The sequence below is a fragment of the Argiope bruennichi genome, chromosome 5 (genome assembly GCF_947563725.1).
Source record: "Argiope bruennichi chromosome 5, qqArgBrue1.1, whole genome shotgun sequence".
In the NCBI taxonomy this organism is placed as follows: Eukaryota; Metazoa; Arthropoda; class Arachnida; order Araneae; family Araneidae; genus Argiope; species Argiope bruennichi.
The window spans coordinates 128,495,892-128,515,512 of record NC_079155.1 but is presented as its reverse complement, the minus strand read 5'-3'; the positions used below and the strand labels follow the sequence as shown (position 1 = coordinate 128,515,512).

General features: G+C 28.0%; 1 protein-coding gene across 1 annotated transcript in view; it reads left to right on the top strand.

Annotated features, from left to right (window-relative positions):
- The window catches only part of LOC129969608 (origin recognition complex subunit 1-like), a 38,179-nt gene extending 18,895 nt beyond the window's left edge, over positions 1 to 19,284 (top strand). Inside the window, exons 6-14 of the mRNA XM_056084253.1 lie at positions 424 to 640; positions 2,131 to 2,213; positions 3,464 to 3,565; positions 5,710 to 5,881; positions 9,287 to 9,544; positions 10,849 to 10,968; positions 15,012 to 15,187; positions 16,821 to 16,945; positions 18,838 to 19,284. Of these exons, the coding sequence (XP_055940228.1) occupies positions 424 to 640; positions 2,131 to 2,213; positions 3,464 to 3,565; positions 5,710 to 5,881; positions 9,287 to 9,544; positions 10,849 to 10,968; positions 15,012 to 15,187; positions 16,821 to 16,945; positions 18,838 to 19,007 (1,423 nt within the window). The 3' untranslated portion in view covers positions 19,008 to 19,284. The remainder of the gene's footprint in view (positions 1 to 423; positions 641 to 2,130; positions 2,214 to 3,463; positions 3,566 to 5,709; positions 5,882 to 9,286; positions 9,545 to 10,848; positions 10,969 to 15,011; positions 15,188 to 16,820; positions 16,946 to 18,837) is intronic.
- The last annotated feature ends 337 nt before the right edge of the window (positions 19,285 to 19,621 follow it).

The window sequence follows — 19,621 nt, the reverse complement described above, 5'->3', positions numbered from 1 at the left end:
TTCAATTTTAATCATGAGATTTATATAATTTTGATCAAAGGTTTTCTAAATTTTTCTGGCTCTCTTTATATATTTATATCTATTGAAGTTACTCTTTATATTTCATACGAAAATATTTGCTGTCATTTGCTTTTTTTCCATTTCAAATTCATTAAAATAGTTTTTTAAGCATTGGAAAGTTTTGTAAGAAAAATATAGCAAAATCTATAAATTTCCATGAAAGCATAACATATTAATTTAAAAATTCAAGGAATTTTCTTGATTTGGCAAATTTTGAATGTTTGATTATGTGTGTCTAAATTTACTGCTTGGAAGTTTTTTTTATTTACTGCAAATAATGCACTAATAACTTCTATTTTTTATTTAATAATGTTTGTGCTATTGTACCTTTTATGTTACGACTTTTTTTTTTTTTTTTTATAGTACTGATGAAGTATACGGCAAAAATATCATAGCAAATTCAGTAAAGAAGTTCGTCAAAACCAATTATTCAGAAGACAGTGATAGTGGTAGTGCATTTTCAGCAAATGAAAACTTGAGTTCAAGTGATGAAGAATCTGTATCGGACTGTTCTATAGAAGAAAAATGGTTACATTCAATAAAAGAAAAGTCAATAAAGACACGAAAAACCAAACTTCATGTGAGCTTTCCCCTACATTCTTTCTCTGCTGACAATTTAATAATATTATACAAGTAAAATATACTATTGTATTGTGAATTCTGCTATATTGACTTTGAAGACTATATTTTTATTTAAATAGTTCTTTGTCTCAAAATTAGATTCTGTCTTTTGCTAGAAAAGTTCAAATTTGGTCTTATAATCTTATGTATGGGGAGAAATGTAGCTAATGGAAAGATTAATTCATAATTTTGTCCATTAATCAAATTAAAAAAAAAAGAGTTAAATTAAGAAAAACAAAATTAATGTAATAAACATTAGAGAATTATTTCCCTTTAAAAAATGTGGATTGGAACTTAAATAGTGGCATCTATTAATTTATATCTGACATTAAGGAGATACTCTAATATTAAATGTAAATAATTAGTACTAAGTTTTACTGTCCTTCAGTATAGTCACCTGCGTTGTGTATAATTCATTGCCAGCAATTTGAAAGTCATATGATCCTTTACCAACACCCTTTTTGTTAATTGGTCTACTTCTTGAAGAATCTTGTAACATTTTTGAAGCAATTGTCACAAAATGGTTCCTTTATTTTAGAAATCAAGTTAAATCGCAAGAGCTTAAGTCTGTTTCAAAATTATGACAACACTACATTAGATAATCTGCTAATACTTATCATACTTTTCTTTTATCTTCTCAAGTGCTATTGCATGCTATGATGAAAAGGACAGACACATTCGCTCTGAGGTAAAAATATGTTTGTAATTTGCATATGATATTGGCGACATTAGTGCATCAATGTTGCCATTATTAAAGTTCCAACCCTCATGAGAATTTAATTAGTGTTTCTAGAAAACATTATACTCTTTTCAAGCATTTTCTTTAATATAACAAGGCACATTATCACATAACTTATCATATGAAAATTTATTCTTAGAAATTCTAAGTAAGACCTTGGTTCTGTATATGATTCAACTATTATTTTCTGTGATGTATTCATTTAAAAATCAAGAAATGTATCGTGATATATTCATTTAAAAATCAAGTAATAATAATTACTGTAAACAAAACTGTTTAATTTATTATCTATTTTTAAACTAAATTCACAAAGGAATAAAATTATTTGTTCATATGTATGTGAATATACAAAAACATGCCAGGTAAATGAAATTTTATATGTGTTGTTGATGCTAAAATTATAGAAAAGTATTAATATTTTTAACTCATATTTGAAGGTAACTGAATTGTAAAATACATTTTTTTTCTTTGGATATAAACATGATACTTTATTGTTTTGCTGAATTATGTATTAGGTGCTAAACATTTTAAGCACTTATTAGTGATGACAATCAAAGTAAAAAATTGCCAAATTATTTTCATTTTTACTTTTTTATTGAAAATTTATTATTGAAGTTTTTAAAACGCTTCTCTAAATCAAAAAGATACAAACTGTAACTTTCTAAATGTATTTCTTTTTTAGAAATTAATTTGTTTTTAATTATTTTTAGCCTGGAAAACATCTTTTCAGCATGCCAAAAAGAGAAGCACCTCTGAAAGAACCACAAAATGTTTTAGAGGAATCTCGATTAAGGTGGTATTTTTTTTTTTTTTTTTTGTTACTGTAATGTTCTTTTTAAAAAATATTCTTTTGTATGCCATTAGTAAATTATAATTCCGAAGACATTCAAATTCTAATTATTATTATTATTATTGCTGCTGGAATTGTGCCCGAAATTAAAAAAAAAAAAATGTACAACAAAATTGACTATTACATCAGCTATGCAGTTTTAAGTTGATTGTCAAACTATCTTTAAAGAACTATAAATATTTTAATGAATCATCTTGTATATATTTTTTTTTTTCTTTTATAAGCTTGAAAATATCTTTAGTAAAAGTGCAATTGCTCAAAGTTCGTCATTTTATGATGTTTAATTTCTCAACTCTCTTCTCATTTCTTTATCCTCTGTCTTTCCTTCCTTTTCTATAGCAATAAAAATTTTATAAATAAATTTTCTTTCTTCTTATCAACATTAAAATATATGAAGCGTAAAGCTGTCTAATATTACCAATCTCCTAATGAAAGAGGGAATTATTACAGGTAGTAACATTTTTTCTCATAAGAGTATACTAGAAATATCTAGTATCCAAATGTTTGTTATCAGTAGCTTGTTGGATAAAACAGAAGCAATGAGTAGGTTGAGCTATGAATTTCTTCTAACATGCAGAATCATCCAATTTTTGTGTGAAGTAGAGTGTTCGGGAATTTTGAGATTTCTCTAATAGATTGTCAAATGATGTGTGGTATAATGTTAGTTTCCTATCAATGATGTTATTTTAGTCATGGGCCTGTGAAGCTAGCTGATATGCTAGACATAAAAAGGTCTATGACACTTGATCTTCAATGTAAAAACTACTGCACTGTTATTCTATTATTTAGTCTCATATCCAATCAATGGTAAATGTCAATTCCCATTGCATCTTCTGCATTGCATGATTGGCTTGCTGGCCATTGAACATGTTTGACAAAAAATCATGGTGTAGTATTTTTTCATCACTTTGTTGTTGAATGAAGGGAGGGGGGGGGGATTCAGCCTGACAAACACAGCTATGTACACAGAAATTTCGATGCTCTAAATGCCGAATGATGCCTCTAAAACCAGTTTCTATTTGTATATAAATGCCACTTATAAATTTCAGAAATGACAAATCAAAAACAGCATTTCTTAATAAGTTTTCTTGGTTTTTCACCTCTACTTGACATGTAGTTTAAAAAAGTCAGTTAGTAATAATTAGGTATTTAATGTCTAGTTTTTCAGTTAGTGCATGATTTTTCTTTCACAGGCTTCATGCAGCTGCTGTTCCAAAATCTCTTCCCTGTCGTGAAGAAGAATACTCTGATATTTACAGTTTTGTAAGAGATAATCTGTGTTTAGGGACTGGTGGGTGAGTATTCTATTTTCTTTTAGTACTTTAATATTGTGGTATGCATTTCAGAATGATTCCTGTTCATTTTTATCGTGCGTAGAATTTGCAGTATTACTTAAGTAGAAAGAGTTTATTGACAGTAATTTAACAGCGCAATATAAAATATTAAATAGTATAATTTGATATATAAAGCTATTTTGTTTGAAGTGGGATCTGCTTTGTTCACAGCTTCTTCTTCTTTTATATATATATATATGCTGGTAGAGCCTTTAACAGTGTTTTGCTTTATTGGTATGAAAAGTTTTAAGATGTTGGTTCTATTTCTTATTGTTTGCAATATGCACTGCCTTCATCAAAATCATCTATTTCATACAAACAACAGGTGTTATTTTATTTTATACAAAATAATATATACATATTTGTTCATTCAAAATTTCTAACTTGCAAGGTTGCCACACCATTGGGAAAGCAGGGACAACCGTGAAAAAACAGGGAATTTAGAAATCATCTATAAAAAACACATGAAAATGTAGGGAATTTAGAAATCATCTATAAAAAACACAGGAAAATGTAGGGAATTTGAAAAATTTCATAAAAACAGAAAATACAGGTAATTTTAAGTTTCTTAGTTATTTTTACCCATCTAAAAAATGCCAATCTCTAAAGATTTCAAGAATAAAAGATTGTAGTTATAGCTTCCAAAAACAAAACAATACCATTCTCGATTGTATAATGCGGAAACTCACCTCTTTCTTCTAGTTTCGATTTGCGAGACTGTTGTTCTTTTTCTGTTAGATTTCCGAACTGCAGCTAATGAGCATGTACGAGACTTCAGGAATTCTGTGAAAGAATAGAATACATTTCTCTAGCGGGATTGGCAACTTTTAATCTGTGGAAGTTTCTACCATACTTAAGTTTATTGAATTGTTTATTATTTGAGAAACAGTGAGCTTATTCAAAGTCAATAAGAAAACTTTTTAAACCAATAACTTGCACAAAATCCGTATTGAATAGGAATTCGACAGATAAAAAAAAATCAATCATGGTTTTGCCCAGATGGGTTGGAGAAGTTCCACTAAATCCATTTGTTGCATATTGTTTTCTAAGAAAATTCACCTAAGTAATATGGGAAAACAGCCACTTTCTACCCAGGCTAAAAGAGGAAAACATACAAGACTGCTTGACAGTTAAAAAGAGTCATCATTGATTTCGACTTGGTATTTAACAGGAATACATGGAAAGATGACATGTCAAATTTAATGTCCAAAAATGACAGATTTTGAAATTTTTAGTTAACGAATAATCATTTAAAGCTAAATTTTTATGGTCATGCAAACTTTTTGCTTCACATCCATTCTTTAATGCATTCAGTAATATATTGATAATATTTTCGTGTATGTTCACTGAAAGTGAAATAGCTAAAAAAGTGTACAGTAGAAAAATGCGATATCTTTTTTATTATGGATTAACACCATGAAACTGATGGCCTAAAAATCTGCAAAATTGATGCCCAAATACATGATTGTCATAAATGAATAAATGAAAAAGTGATATTGCTTTCTAATGTTTTTTGTTGAATAATCATTACATGATTTTTATTATGATAATAAAAATGTCTTCTGTTTTATTTCACTTTTATGTCACTAACAGTTAAAGAGCTTGAGAGGTAATATATCCCCCCTTAATACATAAATTTTATCTTTTTGAATTCTAGATAATAACTAAAGATAATTTTTTTAATGTAAATATATATCTTCTTTAAATATGCTCTTTTGAATAGTAAATTTTTACTTCCTTACATTGCTTTTTCTGCTCCTTAAAATCATATTAACTAGCATATGAGTGCTATTTGTGCATTTCCTCATATCTTGAATATGCACACAGGGAAAACATATGGATTTTTTTCCCCCCAGATTTGAGGGGCAATCCTGAATCTACCTGAAACAAAATATTTGTTTACGGAAATATTTTATTTAACAATTAGTATCAGATATATGCAGAGTTACAGCTTATAAAATTATTTAATTTATTAATTAATTTTTAATGTATTTTTAAATACCATATTTTGAGATTAAGAGAGTGCTCAGATTTGTACTTATTTTGAACAATTATATCCTTATGAAAAAGTTTTTTAAATAATTAACAAGGTGATTTTGCTTCAGATGTATGTACATATCTGGAGTTCCTGGCACAGGTAAAACTGCAACTGTCCATGAAGTGATCCGAAATTTAGAAAAAGAGAAGAATAATGGCGAAATTCCATGTTTCACATTTGTAGAAGTCAATGGAATGTGGATGACAGACCCTTACAAATGTTACGTGCATATTTTTAAGGTAATTTTATAAGTATTTTTTTTAACTTTAATGCTGGTTTGAAATTTAACCTAAAGCAATGAATTCAGAAACATTATCAAAATATAGAATATTTTGAGATTGTGAATTACATTTTTAAATTAGAAATTTTTCTTATGGTCTTACAGATTTCTCATAACTATTTCTGTATTTTATGTAAATGAAGGTTTTAAATTATTTCCATTTAAGTACTTAATTATTTTTAAGCATCTCTAAATCATCTTAAATGTCATAATCTTAATGTCATTTATTTTGAAGAATTTATTATTCAAAAGAACCTCTTGCTGCAATTTAAAAGTGGTTGGACAATTTTTGCGGATAATCTGTTTCGTGTCATATTAACTAAAATAGTTAGCTGGAAACTTTTTGTAAAATATGAGAATGTTGTATTATTAAAACATTCTTTTTTTACTTTCTTATATATGAAATATGGAGAAAATATTGTAATCACCAGAGAAAACAAACAAACTCAAGTTTGAAATTTTGACGAATCCATTTGTTAGCTCTCCGTAAGTTAAACAGTCATATTCTTATAGGAAATATTCTGTATAAAATTCCATAAAAGTACTGGTTTACAGTAGTGAGTGTATGGTAAAATATTTAACAGGCCTAAATAAAAAAAAGACATTAATTAACACAAAGGTATGAACGCAGATGGCAGAAACACATCCAGGGCATACACAGGGTCTCATAAAAATTCAGGGAATTTAAAAAATCATCTAAAAATAGGAAAATATAAGGTATTTGAAAACTTCCATTAAAATGGGGAACGTACAGCGAATTTTAAATTTCTTTTTCCTTTTCCTATCTAAAGAATGCCAATCTCAAAACATACCTCCCTTTTTATTTCTGTATCCCTCAGTCTAACTTCATTTTGAGTGGAAGTTGTTCTTTTTCCCTCGGATTCCCAAAGTGCAGCTAATGAGACTGCTGAAACTATATTAGAGAATAGAATAGATTTCTTTGACAGGAATAGCAACACTCAATCTTTCTACTGTTGGCACTCCTGAAAATTCAAGATCATTCTGCGTTTAAAGACTTTCATCAAATTGGGAACTTTGCACGGATTACCCAGAATCATTTCATTTTGGTTTTCAGCAATATACAATCTATGGGAACATCGTGGAGGTGGTTAGTTGCTCATATGCGAGTTTATTGAATGGTTCATTTGTTATTTGAGAATATGTGAACTATAGAAAGTCGATTAGAGAATTTTTTTAAAACACTGAGCTGCTTAAAATATGTATTTAAAAAGGTTTGAATGAATAAAAAGGTCAATCTTGACTTTGTTAAATGGGTTAAAGAAGTTCTGTGAAATCATTTGTTGTATAGTGCTTTTTAAGAAAGTAATAAGCTTAAATAATATGGGGAAGCAAGCACTTGTTAGTTGTGCCAAAAAAGGAAAACATAAAATTGTGTGCCAGTTCAAAAAAGTCATCATTGAAATCAAGTCAACAGGAAGAAGAATATCAGCTTAAAGAATTAAAAACAAAAAAAATTTCTTGAAAAAGACTGTTTAAAAGTTGAGGGAATAAGTTTCAGACTTCCTGGTTTGCAATAAAAAGCTTTAAAATTTTTAAAATTCACTTAAAGCAGGACTGGTTGCTTTAAACAAGGTTTTTTTTTTCTTTTCCCCCTATTATTATTATTTTAAGTGTAATAGGGAAACCAATAGTTATTTGTTACTTGAGTTATACATAAATTAGTATCTTTTATCTACCATTATTTATAGTAATATATTTAAAAAAATGTATTTTCATTGATAAAGTATAAATTTTTGTTTAGAGCAATTATTTTTTTATGACTTATTAAAGAAAAGAACAAAAATAATATTTTTGCTGTTTCTCTTATTTTCAATTTGTCACTATATTATTAAGTAAATTTAATTATACCACTTTTATATTTATGCTGTGACATATTATTTTGGTATGCTTGTGAAATGCATTTATTAGTTACTAACCACCTTTGGCGACCAGTCGGTTCGCAAATCTTAATGCTCATTAAAATTTTAATAATTAAATATTTTATGCAATTCCTACTTTAATAGCTTCTTCATTAAAATATTTTTAAACTTCAAATTTCAATTCACTTATAATATTGTAAAGGCCTTCAGTCATAACGTAATCTGTATCTCTCTAATTTTCTGTTAGCTCCCGTAGAATTTATGCTTTAAATTAATTAAAGTGGAAATGATAAATCTGCAATTAATATAATAATATTTTTTTACTGAAACAAAGCTTTTTTTTTTTTTTTTTTGTTATATGATTACTGAAAACAGAGTCACTGAGCATTTAAACCTTATGGGCACTAAAGGATATCTTTCTTAACTTTTGTAATATCTCAAGAATTTGTCAACAAATTTTTTTCAGATTCATCATGAGCAGGTCTATTAATTAACAATGTTTAGTTTTGAATGTATCAAAACACTAAGAAAATAAACAGAATCGTTTAAAACAATCGGTCGAAAACAGGTAAAAAAAAAAAAATTACTTAAAAAACGATGAATTTAAACTAACATAAATACAATTTAATTACAAAAGCATACAACTAATCTATAAATAATTTAAATCAAGTCTACTTCCGTTGAAAATAGATGTAAACAATCAGAATACAATGCGCAAGCGTGAATTTTTCTACGCCAGTTGGGGTAACGCTATGCAGATTAGAAATTTTTAATTTCCTTTATTCTGTTTTATTTTATTTCAAAAGTACTTCAGAATGAATCTGAAAGATCTATTAATTAACAACGTTTAATTTTAAATGCATCAAACATTAAGAAAATAAACAGAATCATTTGAAATAATCAGTTGAAAAATGTTAAGCCTAGCCTCATAAGCGTGGAAAAAAACATGAAGCCTTACTCATTTCGCAATGGGGAAAATGAAGATTTTTTTGGCGAGAAAGTTATTTTTTAAATAATAATTAAAATTCTAATTAAAAATTCAAAAAAAAAGGGACCGCAGGTGCACATTCTTGACCTCCAAGGTATACATGTACCAAATTTGGAAGCTGTAAATCAAACGGTCTGGCCTGTAGAGCGCCAACACACACACACACACATTAAGCTTTATTATAAGTATATATTATTCACAAATTTTTTTTATTGTAAAAAATAATAATAATCCATTGTCAAGTACATGTAATCATTTATCAGCCATCCATAAAGTATTTGGAGATATAGTGTTAACTTTAACTTGAATGCTTTTGCAGGTTTAAGCCAAAAACTATATAGTGAAAGCTGTACTTATAAAGTTCACTTTCTTGTAGATTGCCCATGCATTATAACTGCACTTATAATATGTTGTACCAAAAGAAAATAGTGTAGTTGTTATTTAATGCGTATCAGTTATTCTAATTCAGTCAAGTGAATAATTTGAAAATATTCAGTCTCTTACAGGCAAAACTATAGCCTCCCAGCAGGCATGCAATCTCTTAGAGAAACGTTTCACTGGAGAAGGACCAAAGAAAGATGCTGTAGTACTATTGGTGGATGAATTGGATCGCTTATGGACCAGAAAACAGACTGTCATGTATAATATTTTTGACTGGCCTTCCAGAAAAAATTCAAAATTAATTGTTCTTGCAATAGCCAATACTATGGATCTTCCAGAACGATTAATGATGAATCGTGTCACAAGCAGATTGGTATGTTTGAATGCATTTTTATTAATGTATAAGTATTACAAATTGAGCATTTTATGCAAATTTCTGTATTTTTTTTAAACAATTAACAGTAACAAACTTGTTAATAAAAAAAATTGCAAAAAGTGTTAATAGAATTACTTAGAAATTTATTTCTAAAATTATGTATTAACTGAGAAAAAGATATATTGGCAACCAAAATAAATGTAAGATTATCTAATTTAATATTATCTTCAATAGTAAACTCTACAAGTTCTGTGAATACTGTAATGTGAAAGGCCTTGTAATCCATGTCAGTTAAATTTATGAGCATCAATAAGTGGAATGCCAAAGGAAGAAGCAGTGGGGGCTTCATGCCTTTGGAGTACATTTCCTGCTGCTTGTAGCATCGTAATTGTAAAAAATTGTTTAGTGATTTCGGGTATGGTTAATGTCATGTTAATCCTTTTTATCATTTGCCTTTGTGTATATTTTGAAATTTTTTAATTATAAATATCTATTGCAATATAGGTATACAGTATACGCCAAAATATACAGTACTGAAATGAAAAGATGAACAAAATTACATTATTATCATCTGTGAGTTTATTTTTCCTCAAAAGAAATTAACGCACATAAATACACACTATTAGTGTGTTGATTTACCATGGTATGCATAATGTAACTGTTAGAATGTACACCATCTCTATGTAGAGTTTTCATATCGTTCACGCAGATTCTCAAGCATATCCTGAAACAAAGGTTGCTGCAGACTCCTGCAAAAAGAGATGAATCTCTCCTTTAATATTCCCTACAAATAGGCATTAGGTGATGTAAGATCGGGGGAACGGGACAGGTAGGGGAAGTCAGTACCAAGTGAAATGATTCGTTCTGGAAAGTTTTCCTGCAGCATGGCTAAAGATTTTTGAGCTATATGGCTTGGTGTTTCGTCCTGTCGATACCACAGTCTATTCATCTGAATGTTCTTTGCACGGCAGAACCTTCTCAAATCCTGAAGAAATAGCCTGATCATTATTAAACCGTCTTATTAAACTTCTCTTGGAATTGTTCTGCCACCTTTTTAAAACTCAGTCCACCTTCATGACCGCTTCCTATGAGGGAAATAATGCTCAACTACAAATGCTTTTACATCTGTCGAGAGACTTATTTCCAACAACAACTGCACAATACAACTTCCTTTTCACTTTTTTTACAAGCTTATATGTGTTTGAACATTTTACAAAGCATTTTAATTATAGCATTATTCTATCTATTAATTTTCCAATATGTACAATTTTTAGATGCTTAGATTTTGAAAACTTTTTTAGGGTTTGTCTAGGATAACATTTCAGCCCTATAATTTCAAGCAACTACAAGAGATCATCATGAATCGCATTCAAGGACTGAAAGTGTTTGACCCAGATGCAGTACAATTTGTTGCTCGAAAAGTAAATATATTTTCCTTTCAAATCTTAGATAAGTCTTTCATAGCGTAATGACGCTTTCACACATGAAATAAACTTAATTGTTTTCAAAAATAATCTAAATTAAATTTTTATTTAAAAGCAAATATAAGTTAGGTTTTTGATACCTTCAGTTGCTTCTAGTATTGATTTTTGTGCTTAAAAAAATGTGTATAGACTTGAATGCTGTATAGTTAAATAATACATTTTAAAGATGTCAGTTTAAATGCCAAATATTTAAAATTGAATATATATATATATATGTGTGTGTGTGTATTTTTATGTTGTTGGTGCTTGTATATTATAATAACTAATTTTAGAAAGTTTTGGGGGACATTTCTCTTACGACTGTTTGTTAAAACAAGAGAATGTTTTCATCTCCTGAATTGTATTATACTACTATGCAGCATACGGAATCTTTATGATTGTAAGTTTTTAAAAAGCACGCAAAAAAAAATTGGAGCATATACAGTGGTGGCCATAATTCTGAAAATAGTTATGTTTTCTTACTTTATATGCTTATAGAAAATGTTAAATTTCATAAAATGCAAACTCTTGCATAACATTTTAAAGAGAATTTAATGCTGATTTCAATGCACATAGCAAAATTGAAATATTTGCAATACGAAAAAAGTGATTCTTACTTTAATCTGAATTACAAACACAGTGATGAAGTGGTTTATAATTTCTAACTTTATTGACAAATCACTGTTCTTGTTCTGCGAACCAATCAAATGTTACTAACTGCTAGCAGAAGCTGACATGTTTAAAGTTGGAACAAGTCATTATTGTGCTTTTCTCTGTAGAAGGAAGACTGTTTTTATATAATTAAATTTCAAGTTAGAAGTTTCGTTAAACTTTTTAATATACAGTTGGGATCTTTGTAAATATTTCTAATATTTAGTGAAGAAGCAGTAACATCAAATAAAAAAATATATTGGCCATCTAGAAAGAGAACTAAGATTATTGTGTTACATGAATGTGGTCTTTCCTATATTCTGAAATTCCAAGGCAGGTGGGTGGTTCTGTAACTACATCTGGAGTCCGAAAATTTTGTTTACGATATCAAGAGACAAATTCAATAAAAGAAACAAAGCAGTAAATGGCTGGAAAAGGTATACCATATCTGTTGATGACAGAAAAAAAAAACTGTCTCCAAGATAGAAGAATGTTATCGGCGACCATCAGAAGTCAATTGAATGAAATCCTTATCTCAATTTACAGCAGCTTATAAAAAAAAAAAAAAATTGCAGTAAGCAAAGGAACGCATTAATTGGACAGATGATCAGTTGTCACAAGTTCTACGGAGTGATGAAACAAACATATTGTTATTAGTGATGGCAAAAATAGGTAAGACATAGAATAGGTGAAGAGCTGCATCCTGAGAGCATTCAGGCAACTATGAAGAACTCAGTTAGTGTAATGATTTGGTCATGCATATCAGAAGACGATATTTGTCTCCTTAAATGTTATCAATGGGACATCAAATGCAAGAAAATACATTGCACTATTTTAGAGCCAAAGCTTACACCTTCCATCAGTGATCTATTTCCCAACAACGCATCATTTATTTTTCAGCAGAATTCAGTTCCTTTACACACAGCACAAATATTGAGAGTGGTTTAAGTATGAAGAGCATTGAATTGTTATAAGGCCTGGAAACAGTCCCGACCTCAATATTATTGAGAACTTATGGTACCGTTTGAGAACGCTTGTATATATGAAGCGTTCATCAAATAAAAGAGAATTAATTGAGGCTATAATTGTTTCCTGGCATCATGCAATAATGAAAGAGGAGCTTAAAACTCTCGTCAGCTCAATGAAACATCGGTGTGAAGCTGTAATAAAAAAAAATAAAGGCTACCCTACTAAGTATTGATAACTCATTGCAGTCATCAACATCTAATGTATCTTGATAATTATTATCACTCAACTTTTTTTGTATTGCAAATATTTGAATTTTGCTTTTTGCATTGAAATCAGCATTAATTTTTTAAAAAAAAATGATGTGCAAGAGTTTGCATTTTGTGAAACGTTACATTTTCTATAGGCATTCAAAATTAAAAAAATAATGATTTTAAAAAGTGTCCACAATTTTGGCCACCACTGTATGTCTTCACTAATAAAAATGTGCACCCTGAAGGATTTTTTGAAGCTTTAATTAAAATTATTAATTAATCCTTTTACTATTATCCCAGCTCAATGGGCCATGCAAGTTTTATACTGCTAGGTCATTTTAGAATTTGCACAGCTATTTAAACCAAGTCGGTACATAAAGGATTAAACAAAATTGTGATGTTTTCGCACTGTATCTTCTGAAATTATTATGTTGCTTCATCTTAAAATTTGGATTATTGCCTTTTTTTATGGTCAGTTTAATTATAGTTCAAATTTTTACACCTTTTTTTAATTAAAAAATATTTTAAACTTATTTAACAATGATAAAGAAATTCAAATCATTTTTATTGTTGCTACACACTTTTCAGCAGGGATTTTCCTTATATTGATGAAGATGAAGGTATTAAAGAAGGGTTTATATTTCCATAAAAAATTGGTTTCTGTTTAAAATTGCTTTAAATTTACTTTTTATTGTTCTTGCACATTAAACATAATACTGTAAGGCTTCTATAATAGTATGAATCATAGCGCTATAAAAATTAAAAAAAATATTTTACTAAGGAAGCTATAAAGGCCAAGTTACATAAAAATAATTCATTGAAAATCTTAGCGGCCATTTTTCCTGTCATCCAGCTGGCTCATTCATGGCTAGCATGAAAAAATAAGACAGGGAAATTATATTGGATTGTAGAAGTTAGAAGATAAATGGACCAGACACTTATGTTTTTAATAGTCCAATAATGTCATGGGACTTGAAACTTTTAGCTAGTTTATATATAAAATGAATGGAACTATTAAAAGCTCCTTCAAATAATGCAGCTTTAAAGATAAATTAATTGAATAATAAACATGAAGTTATTTTTACTGAAACCAAATACAACCATTAGCTCCAATGATTGAGCGTATTACAAAAGCAACAACAATGTTTAAGAGCTGGAAATTTCTTTCATGTATGTCATTTTTAGGAATATTTTCTGTTTTTACTTGTATTATTTTTTTAACCCTATTTGAAGTTTTTAAAAAAATGTGAAAATTATGTTTTAGTTTTACTACTTCAAATATACATAATGCTACTTTCAAAAATTTTTTAATTTTTCTTTATTTGCTACTTTGTTGTTAAAGTCGGTCCCTGAAAAATAATTAAATTTTATAGTTGGCTAATTTGAAGCTTATGCCCCTTCCCCACACATAAGAATCAACTTATCAAATTAATGTATTTAAAAAAATGTAGAATTTCAACAAGATATAATAGTAGAAATTGCTAAAACTTTCTTTTTTTAAAGGAATGAGAATTTTCCTGCTTTTTGTTTATATATATTGTGTAGTAATAAGCTCCTCAAGTGAATTAAAGATTTGAAAAGGAAAAGGTGGACTTGATTTACTATTGAAAAAGTTTAGAAATATAAACAAAATGTTATTATTTTTAAATTTTTCTGTATTTTAATTAAAATAAATTCAAACTACATATTTTTACATTATGTTGATAAATAATTCATGAAAACCAAAATAAAATTTTAATTACTATCAATTTCAAAGCCTTTGAATTGATTGATTGTTGAAACTGCACAATTTGATTGTTCTTGTTATGTAAAGATTCTTAGCGGCTACCAGCTGCTCTAACACTTTGAATCAGTTCAACCAGACACATCATTTAAAATGCTTGCTTTATTTGACACAAGCACAAAACATGAACATAAAAGACACCACAACACAGCAAATGTTACAGTTATTTACAAGTCATCATGATACACCAATGCTGACGAACTACACACATTATTCTATACTCAGTTCACTGCAGTTCCTTTTTGGATTTATACTTGATTGGTTGCGCATCAGTACTGTTTTGAATTTTATGGATATGATCTTAATCTAATTATTTTATTTTTAATATTTCTATGAATTAATTTCAGGTGGCAGCAGTGTCTGGTGATGCTCGAAGAGCTTTAGCCATTTGCAGACATGCAACTGAAATAGTTGAAAGATCTGAAACATCTCCTTGCAAAAAGCACAAAGTTCTCATTGGATTGAAGCATGTAGATGAAGCCATCCAACAAATGTTTTCTTCTCCTGTGATCGCTTTTATAAAGTATGATGTAAATTACTTTAATTTGATCGTGATTTATGGAGTTCCACATGAGTCTATTCGATGAAGTTCAGTTTCAGCGAATAGATTTACCTTTTGTTTTATTTGTGTAATGTATAGAAAGGCATCTTTAAATAGTATTTGAGACTCTGCCCCTCCCCCTCTTTGTATGTACATCATTTGTCATTTTATTTTGTTATCATTTACCAGAATATAACTTTAGGTGTGCTTCATTGTCTTAAGCCACAAAACATTTTTTTTTTTTTTAAGCTTACTGAAATGAGATTTTTGTGCATAAAATATTATTAGTTTAAAATTTTGCTTTTATGATCCTTATTATTCATTTTATTTTCTACGATAAATCTTTATTTGCTGTATTTAACTTGTGAATTTTGTATTATTCTGCCTTTAATTTATGTTCTGATTTTGGAAACCTTAACCCATTGAACTAATGGTATTAATATAAAAAAACATTATATATATGTTTTAATTTTAAAAATTATCTTAAATTATTATTTTTTTAATTTAAATTATTTTGAAAAACAGAAGTTAACTTGTTTTGTATACAGGGTTGCCAAAGCACCAGAAGAACTGAGAAACTACAAGGTATTTAAAAATCACCTAGAAAACAGGAAAATTTGAAAAATTCTCTAAGAACCGGGAAAATATGGGGAATTTTAAGTTCCTTATTTTTTATTTTTTCCCCTTATCTAAAATCTCTGAACATTGCAAAAATAAAGCATTGTTGCCACAATACCAAAGATTAAACAATTTTCTAATTTCAGGAACTCTCCCCTATTCTACCCACATTTTTGTATAGATTAGTCTAATTTTAATTTCAGAGACAGTTATCTTTCCATGAGATTCATGGGTAGCAGCAAATGTTGCTTGCTTTTTCCAATCATTAAAACTATGAGTATTGTTATTCCATTTTAACTAACACATAAGTGCTGTTATACGCATTTCCTCTTATATTGCATATACATATGTGGAAAATGCAGTGAATTTTCCTTCCAGATTTGAGTGTCAACCCTGGTATAATTAATGAGTTCATTGTATTTTATCTACTTATAAATGTTGATCAATTGTGCATCGCTGGTGAAACTCTTTTGTATTTTTCTATGTAATCCAAATATTTACATAATGATGGTGCATAGTTTGTCTTTAACTATTAAAAAAAGTAATAAAAATTATAAGATGTAAAAGAGTTTTATTCGTCAAGCTTAAAAATATATAATTACAAAATTGTTTTTAAAAAATGCAAAGCAACTAGGTTAATATTATTGAAAAGGCAATTTTATACACTCTTAGAAATGTAATTTTCTCCTTTAATATATATATATTAAAAGTTAAAAACAATAGAATATACCAAAACTTCAGTATAGATTACATACTAGCTATTCAATAATCTCTTAGTAGCATTTTTTTTCAATTTTGTTTGTTTCGAATGTATATACTCGAAAGTTTAATTATTTTATGATTACGTTTTTACTTTCTAATATTACATCTTATTTTTGTTTTTTTTATTGCATTATTCTTTTTTATCTAATAGTCTGATGTATTAGCATTTAATTCAAAATTTCTAGGTCTTCAAAATTATACTATTCCATCTTTTAGAAATTATTTGATTTTATAGGTCTTCTTCCAAAGTAGCCAAACTGTTTCTTGAAGGCATGCTAAATGAGTTTACAAGAACAGGTTCTGAGGAAACAACTCTACTTAAAGTATCGGCACATGTTGTCACAGTCTGCAAATTTGAAGGTAATCTTGCTCTTTTTTACCAATGTAAAGGCATTTTATTTTTATTATAATTTTTTATTGGATACTACAATTTATATTGGAGGAATAAATTACAGAACCTACTATTAGTAACAATTTTTAATATTTAAAAATCTAAAACATTGAATTTCCACTTTATTGTCTTTCTGGTTGCCCTTGATAACCAGACATTTACCTGGTATGTTGATTGTATAATTTAATCTCTTAACATGATTTATAATTCATGGTTCTCGCAGTAAAATACTTTTAAAATTCATACTATCATAAATTGTTTATCATGTCTCTTAAATTTCTTAAATGAACCATTATTTTTAAAAATTGTAAAATATTTTGATTAAGCTTTGAATGGCATTTCACAAAAATGTCAGATCTTATTGCAAAATATTGGTGTATATCAATCGATAGTCTTCACAAGATATTAGAATTGAGTATTTTTAAGGCATACTACTGTTCAAGAATTGTTTGAGAATTTTAAAGAAGTTATATCAGGTTTTTTGTATAAGTTACTTCTTGGAAATTAGTATAAATGGACTAAATGTGAATAAAAATTTTTTTAAACATGTGAAAGGATAACTTTTGTGTGAAAATGACAGTACAATTTTTGATCTAGATACTTTTGAACTGCACATAATCTATGGAGTGTTTCAGTATGGATATGTACTTGATGGAAAGTAGATGTTATTCTAAGACCAATATATAGAATATTTAAAGGTAGTCCAGCTGGACGTGCCAATTTCATGAAAGTTACAAGTGCTTCTGAATTTATATTGAAGTTTTGTTCTATCTACCAGCTAGGAAATGTCAGTATCTGCGAACATGCTCTAAAAGTTATTGACAACTTAAAAAATATATATACATGCCAGTAAAAATAAATAAATAAACACACCTTTGCTTGGAATAAAAGATTTGCCTTCAATAAAAGATTTTTGACTTTTTAACATGAAAGTTTCTAATATTGTAAAAATATTTATACCCATTTTTTTATAATATGAATAAATTTTGAAGTTAAGCACATAAAATAATAACAATTTGTTTCTACTTTTTGTTATTCTCTTGATTGTAATTAGTTTATTTGAAGATTGTTTAATAGTATATCTTTAGTAAGTTTTTGAAAACAGTTTAAAGACTTTCTTACTTTAATGATTTTCATGATAGAGAATTTATATGCCATTACAAAGTAGTTCTTTCTTACCACCTGCGAGATCATCTATTTTTAACTTGTCTTCAATACTTTGCCAGTATTTAGCATATGGGTAAAGCAGTGCTAAGAAAAGATGGGATAACTACTTTCATCTGCAAAATTCTAAATGAAAAAAGGCTTATTGCACCCCTTATGAAAACAAAATAGGAAGAAATGTGACAATTCTATTTATCTTGATGTATATGTCAGGAGTTATCTGCAATGCTTGAAGAATTTAGGAATGATTGTTCTGATAACTTTGTTGAGGGGGAAAAACATTTTTTGATTAATTAAAAAGTTTTAAGGAAGAAATACAATGTCTATTAATTTTCATAGGTTTTTATTTATTGTTTTAAAAAATGTTGTCCATATATTGATTTGATAGACATACTGTATCTTTCTGAACACAAATTTTTGCTTCAAACCATTTTATAAATTATCAAATTTTAAAGTAGAGTATCTTATTTTTAAAAAAATAAAATGGCATTGACTTAGCACTCCTATCTAGCTTATGAATTAATGGTGCAGTAATTTACTGTTGTAAGTAGCATTAGTTTGCCTGTTATGTAATAATTTTTTTAGATTCTCTGTATTTATTTCTCGGACGCTCAACTTAGTTTAAATTTGAAAAGATAATAGAATTTTCTTTTCTTTATTGTGTTAATGATACTATCATTTTATAATTTTTTTAAAGGTTTAAAGCCACCAAGTTCCTCAGAACTGTCTACTGTCTGTGCCAAGTTAGCTGCTTCACATGTGATATTAGTTGACAATTTCCACAGTGACATTCACATGAAACTACGCCTTGGAGTTGACCCTGATGACATTAATTATGCACTGACTGGAAAAGTGCTTTCACATTAGTTAACTTTATATGTGTACTTTCAATGATCATTGAAAAATCTTATTTATCATAATTTTTTTCTGCCACTTTTTAATTATATATGTATATCATATAACTGAAAGGATATTCCGCCATCATACATAGGGCAAATCCAGTTTTTCATATTATAAGGGTTTTCTTTTTTCATAATTAGTAATTGAAAAAATATTTTTACATATTCTTGTTTATAACTGTCTGCATGCTGTCTCATGTTTTCTACTTTCTCCCTGACAAAGGCTTTTCAAAGAATATTGAAAATAGAAAAATCTAAAAATTTTATATCTTCTTTGAAGAGTAATTTATTTAAAAATATTCTTTTGAAATATGAATTAAAAAAGACATTCTTTTGTTTTATCTTAATGATGTAAGTTTGAATTTTAATGAAATGACTTTATAATATAATTATAATTTTTATTTCATTCTTGTCTAATGCATTCATTTATTCCTATTTGTCATGCTGTGTTTAGTATATTAATATTACTTTACATCTGAAATTATATATAACTATACTTTAAAAAATCCAAGTACAGTTTTTTAGCAGATGGAATGTATATTATATTCCACATATTATATATTTAATGTATTTTATTGCACT